The 11,387-nt window shown below is 41.9% G+C and overlaps 1 protein-coding gene across 1 annotated transcript; it reads left to right on the top strand.

The window, feature by feature from the left end:
• The first annotated feature begins 4,991 nt into the window (after window positions 1–4,991).
• On the top strand, window positions 4,992–6,074 carry LOC135624030 (actin-binding protein wsp1-like). Its single transcript, XM_065127504.1, has one exon. It carries the CDS (start codon window positions 4,992–4,994, stop codon window positions 6,072–6,074), a length of 1,083 nt encoding a protein of 360 aa, XP_064983576.1.
• Window positions 6,075–11,387: the final 5,313 nt, after the last annotated feature.

The raw sequence follows: 11,387 nt of genomic DNA, 5'->3' as shown, positions 1-11,387 counted from the left end.
ATATTTTTATGCTTATAATATATATATATATATATATATATATATATATATATATATATATATATATATATATATATATATTCATATTTAGCTCATGACTAATCACATTCGTCGAAACATGTTTTTCAAAATAATAATATGCATATGATAGTTTATACAATCACTATTTTGTAGTGAATTAAATTTATACTCACCTAATTGAACTAAAAAATAAAGATGTCAAGGACAAATAATATTCCTTAATGATCAAATTATTGAGAAACTTAGACAAAGCATCATATGTGCAGTCGAAGAACAGAAAAATAAAATTTTGTGTGAAGATTGATGTGCAAAACAAAATACAAAATAAAAAACCAAGCGTGTCAAGGCAGATTTGTTACATAGGAAGATTGTATATCCTTGTAAATCTTAGATTTGTAAGAGTAGATGAAGGAGGTCAATTGTCCTCTTCTCTAGCGGTGAACCACACGACAGATGCGACAAAGATGCTTTTCAAATCGCTACACAATCTTCCTCTCTAAGCACACTATGTGATCAAGAAGGGGTCGATTCTTCTGACTGTACACACGCTCCAAACTGGAGCTGTCGACTAACGAGGAGAAGGGGGGAGGAGAATATGAGGTGACAGCAAAAAACGATCTAGCCTATGTCTCTTTGGTTCCCTCATATTTATAGAGATCCTTGTCAACTTAACTCTAATGGATCTTGCCCTATTGGGTACTAAATCTCTATCCAATTATCTAAGCCTCTTAGATTAGTGGACCATTACCCAATAATATCTCATTGGCTCTTATTGAATCTTATCCACATGATCTAATAATTCTGGGACTTATTAGATATCCAATAAGATATGTGATTCAACGGATATCTCATATTTAAACCTTTGCTCGTCGTAACACCTACTATATGTGTATGACCCTTTAGGCTCAATATCGAGCAAGTCATGAGTCGTACCTATCAGGATACCTTCTAACTCAATGAATTATTATCTCTATAATAATTCACTCAACTCATCAACTACAGACGTACTAGACCACTACGCTATAATCCCTAGACGATAAAGGGGAATCCAATCAATTTGGACTTGTCTGTTCTCTTTTACCTTATATTTATAGTCACTTATCCATCTAATATCCTAGATACCATATATCGAGTCTTGCTTTAATCGGATTCTTCTAAAGAACTCTTTCTTTTAATCTGAATAACTCTGGCTAAGGATTTGTCTCGGCAAGAGCACATAGGATATTCCTCTCATGACACCGAGAGCAAATGATCCTCTATTAGGACTCAAATACCCTCGTAAGGTTGGGTACCACTCCCGATGGTCGGCTATACTAGATTTGGAACCTCAAAACCTATAAATATGATATTAAAGAGTGGAGTATTCACACAAGGCATCATTGATGTCTAAAGTATAAGAACCAAACACATAATTAGGACTATGAAATCGTTGTTTGACAATGAAGTATCGTTAACCATCCAACATTTCATGAGTGAATCAATTAGTGAACTCATTCTCCAAGAGCACTTGCATTGTATCCATGGTGTCCTTACATAAGCGACTATGAGACCAATCGCCTCCATCATATTGACGGGTATACAGCACACCAGTTTGTCCGGTTATTTCGATGTCCCGCTTGAGTAACCTATAATCGGGATCATTTAGGGTCTGTATTTAAAGGCGATTCAGTTTCATTATTATGATCTCATCACAATTCAATTCTCATTATACAGATTAATGAACATCATAATATATATATAACATGTAACAAAAAATATCAATAATAATAATAAGTAAAAAGACTACGTAAAGTATTACACGTATTATCACTCACATGATTGGTTTGCGAGACACCTAGAACCAGCCCAAATATGCTAGGAAGCAATATACCTATCAAATTAGGAGCATAACGTTATACGCTCTCTTAATTAAGAACTCTACCTCTTGAATTATTGATTTATAATAATTTGTAGCAATAATTCATAGAAAAAAATTGATAAAAGCTTGGCCAAACGATTTTAAATTATGATGAAATTTTGTAGAAGACTAAAAGACACATAAAACTAAATACACATCAAAATTCAGATTAAAACTGAATCATTTGGAGGTTAAACTTTCCTCTTAATTCAACTACTAATACTTATTTTGTTTTATTGAAACTAGATTGACATACCATATAAACCTCACTTAGTGAACAAAAGTGACATTCACTCAGTTTCAAATCTCACAAAATTCTCAAAGAATCTTTTTAAATCTAACAAAAAGCTAAAGCTTAATTATATCCCAAAGAGAGTTAATTCAGCTCTAACAGAACCCTTTCTCAGAAAATAGGAGATTTTGAATATCTTAGATTGGGATAGAAATAACTCTATGCACTAATCTCATATTAAAGTCATACAAGAGGCCTTAGAATCATAAAAGATTCATATAAAATATATCCAAAAATTAAAGAAAAATTCAAAGTCTAGGTTAGTTAAAAGCAATAGAAAAAATCAATCTATAATTTCTAAAACTAAAACCTTTGGTATAGCAAGAGAAGAATTGGGGTTTCTTAACTTTCATGAGAAAAGCTAAGAGAATAGCTGAAGAAGAAGAGAAAGGGTGTGAGTTATCATGTTGATAAAGAGGATCATGCATAGATATGCTTAAAAGGTTACTTTGAGGTTTATGGTTCAATCTTATTATGCCCCATTTTAAATTTTTTTTACTAATATAATTATAAGGTTACAATAACCATAATTAAGTCTAATTTGGTTTGACAAGGATGACATTTCTTGTCTAAACTCATCCTTCAATCTCACATATCTTAACATTTTTAATATAGCTTATAGATAAGGTTTAAAACTTAGACATTCTTACGTTAATCGTGGTTAAACTGATTCAGAGATTCACTTAAAATCGATTAAAATTTCATCGCCACTTCTAATTATTATATGATTGATTATTACCATAACTTAATCTCATATGAATGATACTTTTTTTAAAAATATATATTTTAATTTTAAAAATAAAAAATATTAACATATCATTTATCATATTTATGAAACATAAGCATCATAAATTATATCATGAAATTAGAGTAATATATACATATTATTTATATTTCTACTCGTATACTAATCATGTGTGAGATACTCGAGCATTACATCAATCTAATAAAAAATTTGTAAAAAAAAGCTTAAAACACAATAACCTCTAAAACTTCAACTAAAACTCGTGATCGCTCCTCTTATCGCAGGAGGATGGAACCAACTCCGTTTACCCATCAGACGTCGTCGCCGCTGCCTACATTTTCTTTTTACTCACCTTCTCATCTCTTCCTGGATCATTAATACCTCGTGATCTTCGACCGATGCCTCCCATCTTTCCATCTTTAGATATGACATCACAAGTACTCTTCTTGATTCAGCTTGCATGGATTCAGTCGTGGTAGTAACCTTCGCTTTGCAGTCGGCTCGCCTCGCCTTAGATGCGTCTTGCTGTAGGAAAGGCGGACGACTTGGGCGGTGCCGCAGTCCTCTACCGGCTTCTCATGGTTCCCGCGCTTGCACCAGCAAGCGGCTCGCTTGCAGAGAATAAGAGCGTTGTGGAGACCGCGGAGGGATCATGGCCTCTTTCTTCTCATGGGTCGATCCGAGCGGCCCTCCGTGCCTCTTTCTTCCTGCCGCCCTGTCAACCTGTGCTCACCACGAGGAAGTACGCGTCTGCAGTAGCTCCAAAAAGTTATATGGATTCATCGATGCCCTACTTTGGTGCAGCAGAGCCGGGCTTGGTCTCCTCGTGTCTGTGTAGTAGCTTCAGAAGAGCCTCAGCTTGCAGTGCAAAAGACCATTCGGAGAAGAGAACAGGTGAACGCTGAGATAGCACTGTAAGATGCGGAATAGAATGGTGTAAGACCTGTGGAAAAGAATCAGCACCGGAGGAAGCAGCAGACAGACTCTGATTCCTTCAGCTTACGGGCTTTGGTGGACTTGGGAGACGTGGAACGACAGAGCCTGTGCCTCATGTCATGTCACTGGGATCGCTTGAGATTAACTGTCTTCGCAACTTCTCCCAACCTGAGGAAAAGAGTAGCAAATACATACACATAGAGGAGACAGAGAGGGAGAGGGAGAGAGAGAGAGAGTCATAGGCCTATGACATCCTAATGGATCAGGTACACTGGGATGCGGATTTGCTCGTGCTCATCTGCACAATAGAATGTCAGCTTCTTAGAGATTAAAACTTACTGCACCTTCTAAAAGAAAGGAATTCGAGAGCTTATCAGGCCAGAAATGATACCGTATTCGGCATCCACCGCTCACCGGCACGACGTCCACGTACGAATTTTTTGGGCCACAAGGAGCATCTCTTGGATGACAACCTTCAGGTGAAGCCCACTGTGACACGTGGAGTCAATCTACCGGGTGAAGACTTGGTGTCGGCGCCGCGGCAGCCTTACACGTAGCTTGTTTTTGGCTACGTATCCCTCGGCAACAGGCCGAGCATAGCGGGGCACGCCTCCAATGGCGGGATTCGGGCCCCGCACTTTGCTCGCCAATCACGTGCTGGCGTGTCCAAGAATCTCTTTTTTTTTTTTCTTTTTTCTTTGAGGGATATGTGTATTGGTAGCAGAACAAACAAAACCATGGAAGCTGCAAAGAACCTCCTCTACCTTTCCTTTCTTCTTCCCTCCCTCTTTTATCGCCTCTTTCTACTCCATCTCATTTCTCCTCTCTCTCTCTCTCTCTCCCCTAAAAAACCCTGGTTGCATCCGTCTCTCTCTCTCACTCTCTCTCCAAGATTATATCGATCCCTTTTCATAAAGGGTGACTGCCTTTTTCACTGCTGCTGTTGTGCTTCTGCGCGTTTTGTTCTCCTACTACTACACCAGAAGAATGAGCAGTTTCATCTGCATCTATTTCAGCCCCTCTTAATTTGGCTAAATCTCGTCCTCATCCTCCTCCTCCACCACCACTATTTCTTACTCTCACTCTCCTAAACTCTTACTATGGACTCAACACACAGCACCAGCCTACGGCCCTCCAGCGGCGGCAGCGACGACTTCCACTCCCGCTTCGACACCCTCTCCGCTTTCCTACACTCGTCCTCCTCCACCGCTGCCGTCACCTTCCCGCCTTCTCATACACCATCAATCTCCTCCTCCGACGGCCACCACTTCTTCGACTACTCCTACCTCGACTCCACCATCGCTGCCGCTGCTGCCCCTTGGCCTCGCTCCCTCATCCCCAGCCCCTCCACTCACACCGCTATCGCTGCCGGCAGCCTGTCATCGTCGTCGGTGCGACCACCACCCGACCAGTCCATCGCCGCGGCGACAGCGCCGCGGAGCTCGAAGAAGCGCTCCAGGGCCTCGCGCCGGGCGCCGACGACCGTGCTGACCACCGACACCTCCAACTTCCGCGCCATGGTCCAAGAATTCACCGGAGTCCCCTCTCCTCCCTTCGCCGCCGCTGCCTCCGCATCCCCCTTCGCCCGCTCCCGCTTCGACCTCTTCCACTCCGCCGCCCCTTCTCCTCCCCATTTCCTCCTACGTCCCTTACCCCAGAAGGTCCGATCCCCTCCCTCCACCGCTATTACTAATCCCGCAACATCTCGTCCTCCTACTTTGAGCAACACGATCACTACTGCAGCCGATGCCAACGGCAACACTATCACTCCTACCGACAACACTAACTACCGACTACCTTCCCATGACCTTGGCCATGGCGGAGGCCGAAGCCAACCTATTGTGAACCCCCAGATCCCCATCCTCGACTTGCAATCCCATCTCCAAGCCCCACTGCTCCAGCCAAAGTACAGTCTACCCGCCATGGCGTCAAGCTTCTCGGCGGGGCACAGCATGAACGACCTCCGCGGGCTCCCGCCGGGGCTCGTCAACACAATTGAAGCAGACGGCGGCGATGACACAACGGAGTTGAGGCCGGTCACTGTTGATGACTACAGAGGCTGCAAGCCGAACTACCCTACTTCGGACCCGTCAGACTTCAACAGGAACAATGCATCGGAGAGCTTCGTGTCGACGAGGCGTGATGAGGGCATGGTGGAGTCATGGATTCATTCTTCCGAGTAGAAGCTAGAGAAGCACGATGTAGTTAGATCGAAGAGGCTGAGGAAGAAGAGCTCTCGCTGCCTTTTCTTCTCGTGCATGTGACACCGTCCTCTTCTTTGTCTTCTCTAATTGGTACGTAGACGAGGATCCTCCATTTCTTTCTCTTCAGAATTATACGTGATCTAAAACGACAATGTTATGGGAACAGTTGTGATGGGTCTTCTTTTCTCCTTGGATTACATCGTATCCAATTCTCTGTTCTCCCTTCTGATATGGCTAACAGGCATAATTCCTGTAAATTTTGGGTGATTGTTGGGCAAGAAATATCTTTAGAAATGAGATCAGCAATACCTAGTGTTATGAAGATGCATATATAAAGAATAACTGCAGCAGTGTGGTACATTTTCATTAAGAAACAAAAGCATCAGACATGCAACAAAAAGCCATGGATGGATTAGCTCGTGATACAGACGCATGGTTGTTAAGTAAAATCCCTGGAAGATGCTTGCTCTTGTATCTTTCGACGCAACAGTTTTCGTCCCTCCTCATGTTCTCTTGTCAGACAGCACTTCAAAATCTGGACTGACAGGAAACGTGTATCTCCATCCCGTGGGGGAGATACGAGTTCTACTTTTTAGGATGATATGGGAGATGAGCAGCCACGGTCTTTTTGGGAGATTGGAGTAGCAGGTGAAGGTGGAATTGATTGCATGATTAGGTGTATGTGATTGTGGGATATGTACTGACTGGCCTTTCCTTGCATTCTAATAAAGTGACCAATGGGAATCATGTCTTTTCCCTTCCCTCCTCTCTCCACCCTCCCTCTCAGTATCACTTGGTGTTTGTCTAAAGGAGATGGAGCTCCCTAACTCCCAATCCTGTCTTGGACACTGCTACGTAGACTTGGATTGACTGAAGCATCCCAGAAAAAGCGTTACTTCTGTATGAGTGAAATAAGTAGGTAGCTAAATACCATGGATGCATTAGAATGGCCATTGAGGTACAAAAGATGATCAAGGAAAGAGAAGAGAAAACTATTTGAGCTCAGTTTGTAAGTCAACATACATAGGTAAAGACAGATGTCGATGGCACAATATCATAACTGCCGCATATAGCAGCAAATCTCCTATGGTATTATTTTATGTGCTATACAATCTGTGGTGCAAATTTCTACCAGTATCACTGACAAGATTTGGTTGGTAGATTTCAACTCGTTAGATTTCCCAACTTCTATGGTTTCACCATGATGCACCAGAATGATGTGAGGTGAGGTGTGGTGAGGTTTGCTGTAAACAAAGCAGCTCACCAGATAAAGTCAATTAGGCATCATGGCTGCAACCAGACTGACAAACTAATGGATGGTTGTCTCTCCTCTTGTACCAATTGTTTTTGTCTTCATTGGAGCCAGATCATATGACTGGTACCACCAAACAATCCAACCATGAACTAGATCAAATCTTAGTTGGTCTTCTACTTGATTTTGAGGGAAAAGGGGGGGGGAGGGTATGAAATGCCCTTGCAGGAAGCTACTCTTAAAGCAAAAGGTATCATTTTCTTGAAATCCAAGAATGTGGTTGGTTGATCAGATTGGGGAGTTGAAAGATAGCTTGTCTCTTATTTCCTCTAGAGAACAGTATGCATATATTTTCTGATGTGAGAAGCTCCGCAAACCTAAGCTATGATGAAAGCAGTATTGAAGCTAACTTGGACCGAGTTAATGAAGATTCAAACTCATCTACTGAAAGTGCTCTGTTTGACCTGACTCATGAACAAAGAAAAGAATCCTTCCTTGAAGGGTGTGGTTGAACATTTATGAGGAGTAGCAACGAGACAGGAAGAAATTTCTGTGAAGATAAAGATAGGAGTTCTCCTTTTTGGTGCCTTCTAGTGGTATGTTGCTTTCCAACACCCTGGACCACTGCATAAATCATGTACCTCCTCTGTTTGGCTCAAGGTTTTAGGTCAGGACTTGGTTTATTGATAGGAATACAACTAGAAATTTTGGAGTCTCGATCTACAGTCTTCTTCTTCTCTGATAGCCGAATGCAGAAAAAAAAAGTGACTTTATTGGGAAGAATACCAACACCAAGTGTTCTCTCCCATTTGATTATTTGGAAGTTCTATCCTCCAAGCCCATATTTAATCTGAAGAAATTGGAGGTAGCATGTGATACAACAAGGTGAGGCTAGTTTTAAAAACTCCACATGATTTGGGCTGACAGAATAGAATCTACCAGGGAAGGTATGAAATCAAGGTGGGTTCTTTTTTGTTGTGGAGGAGGTATTACCATGCTAGAAGACAAGGGTACTTGTTGAATATGTTCAAGGGCTTTATTTTACTAGCTTTTCTGGCTAGTGCTAGAATAATTAATAATGGTCTCATCCTAGGGCTAGGAATTTTGATATCCAACAGATGCTAGATTGCAGAAACTGTGAGATGCTTCAGTATCAGGTGAGATATGGATGATGCAGACATGAACAAAAAGGTAAATTGATTGGTCAAAAGAAACATTACCTGCATACAGACAGGATCTTACCATCTTGCAATTACTCGAGTAGATTCTTTACGCTAGTATCATGTTCTTGCAACATATTCATCACCTAATACAAGGAAAAAACAAAGTAGGTAGGTCATTCAGGCTTGTTTTCAGTACAAAGAGGCAAAGATAGATTGGCATCAAGTAAAATGAGGCATTAACTGAGACTGATCAACAAGGGTGTACTGCCTTTCTCCAAAAAAATAATTTAATGAGTTTATCTGCATTCCAATGCAACATAAATCGTCCTAAGTTTTTGGAAAGGTTTATCACAAGCATGTAAAGTGAAGCAGAAACATGCTCTGGCACAATATATATTGGCAAAGGGATCATTTGTTGCTTCTGCTGCATATCAAGCATCTTAGTTATCTAGGAAATTAGGTCAGAACTATGTGTTCCTCAAACAAGGATAGGAGCGGTATGTTAACATATGAAAATGGAAATCTGACCAGGATGAAAATGGAAATCTTATGTTTGACAGAGAAGCAGTAGAATCATTCGAGTTCAAAGTAGTAATACAATCATTTTTCTTATTCGATAGAGAAGCAGTTTAGTCATAATCAGAAAGGCACATCAACTGGTTCTTTTTCTTCAAAGATTAAGCATATGCCCAGCAATATTTCCTTCCCTGCCAACATATCAGCATAACACTAAAATGACAACGTTTGGTCCCCTCTTATGATGTGGAAAGTGAAGACTAGACCACAGAGAGCATTGATCTTTCTTTTGACTAGATTTTTCTTGGGACAGTTACCAAACTAGCTGCCAACCTCAAGGCAGGCAAACTTTAATTTCCGCACATGTACATGTTTATCAAGCTCTCCGACATGACCAAGACTCGGTGATCAGAACTTTGTGGTTGAACTGCATTCCTTAGATGGACATCAGCAAGAAGACTAGGGTATAAGAAGGCTGCCTCTGACCATAAATGATGGCATGCCCAGCAGAAGAATGTTCACGATCTAGGCAACAACAATTCAGCATGCCACCTAACCATGTTCACTGAAACCCTAACCACACTGTTAAAAGACAAGTCAACTCATGGTTTGTCATGGGGGACCAAAACTCCAACCTTTGGTAGCCAGGCACATGACGAAGAATTATTTGGTGTCAGCAACAAGACAAACTTTTTCCTCCGTTTGGAAATATTTTGCAGTTATAATGCAGTTCATCAATTTTCACAGGCAGAAGATGAAAACCATATGATATGAGCCCTCTGCACCATTATGCTGTAGCAGCATGACTCAGTTGTGGATATGGATGAGGCAGAACTCGAATCTGGCTACAAGTGGTTCCACACCTTGATGGTTAACTAGCACAAACTTAGAACTAACTTCAGTTATCTGTGTAGTCATGTAGCTAAATTTAAGCATATTTCCTTCCTCAAGTTTATGATGACTGCCAATATTAATTTTTGTGACTCGAAAATATTTATTTTGAATACTAATCTAAGAAAACTAGTTAGACCAACCTGCGTTAAAGGCCACTCTGAAGTTGACATGACCAATGGTAGAATCATTGAGCCAAGGAAAACTCAAACAGTTCAGGAAAACTAGTGCAAAATCATTTGTTGGCAAGAGTAGACAAAGAGACCTTGCAGCATGAACTATGAAATATCTCTCTGTTCTTTTGGTTTACTCTTCTGGACATTACTGTCAAGATAAGTCCTCGACAAACAGGCAGTGATGGTCCACCGTCCACTTCTCTTCACCATAATTCTGAACATGATCTACTGCAACCATTGCTTGGATTTGACAGCATCATCTACCCAAGCAACAATGGAGAGCTAGATCCCCTTTTTCACAAGAACTAGCACCAACCAAAGACAATACACTGCTATGCTTGAAGCTGAGGGGTCCCCCCCTGCCTCACCTTTCGAAACTCCCACCTCCTCTTCTGCCTTCTGATGATGTGGTCTACCACAAACACACTGTGCCATATGGCTTCCTTGATAGGAATTGCTGCTTTGGAGCCCACCATGGGTCCCATTGGTCTATCTACTAACCATACAGTCCATGCACCTATACTGGCAGAGCTTCCGAGTCTTCTTGCCTTTCTAAAATGCATCACTTTTGCTGATGATGAGTAACCCAAAGCACACGGGTTGGCATTTCGCATCACCTCGGACACTGTCCCCGCACAATGTCCGCAGAACCCACGGCTTTGTGTACCATGTAGACATCACCCAAAGTACATGCATTTAACGCATAGAAACTCCATTACTGTTCGGGTCGGATTCGAGTATCATAACCCGAATCGGTTTGCAGCATGGCTGATCCAGCCTTGGCGAGCAAAGGAAACATGAATCCAGGCTCTTAAGCGGATCCTTGACCCGATCCACTAGACTCGACGCTAGCTCACAATGGCGTCGTCCATGCGCCACGCTTGCGCAAGACGGGGGCTGGAGGGCCACCGGAGCCGAGTCCGCAGTCTCGCCCATCGGCTGCTCGGCCAGTTGCGGGGCCCGCCCTACACGTACATTTACGACCATGTCCGTCATCATCCCAAAGGACTGATGATGGCTTTCGTCCGTTCCTGCGTCCGTGTCCGTCTTCTCCATACGAGAAAGGCAGGAACAGATAGAACCAACGGATGACAGACGATGATTCTAACTAGGGATTTATGAAGGTCGTACATAGTAATATGCAGATTCAAATCCGCACCAATCGAACAACCTACGAAGGCATAAATCTTTACCTCTGTTTCTCTAAATTGTACCACCAAATTCGGAGTTCCAACAACTCCCCGTTCAGATTCACGCATCAATGAAGCATTTCTTGAAGTCTCTTTCAATTGGA

The sequence above is a fragment of the Musa acuminata genome, chromosome BXJ2-9, assembly GCF_036884655.1.
Source record: "Musa acuminata AAA Group cultivar baxijiao chromosome BXJ2-9, Cavendish_Baxijiao_AAA, whole genome shotgun sequence".
Classification (NCBI taxonomy): domain Eukaryota; kingdom Viridiplantae; phylum Streptophyta; class Magnoliopsida; order Zingiberales; family Musaceae; genus Musa; species Musa acuminata.
The sequence above is the reverse complement of the archived record's forward strand: the minus strand, read 5'-3'. Positions and strand labels throughout refer to the sequence as shown.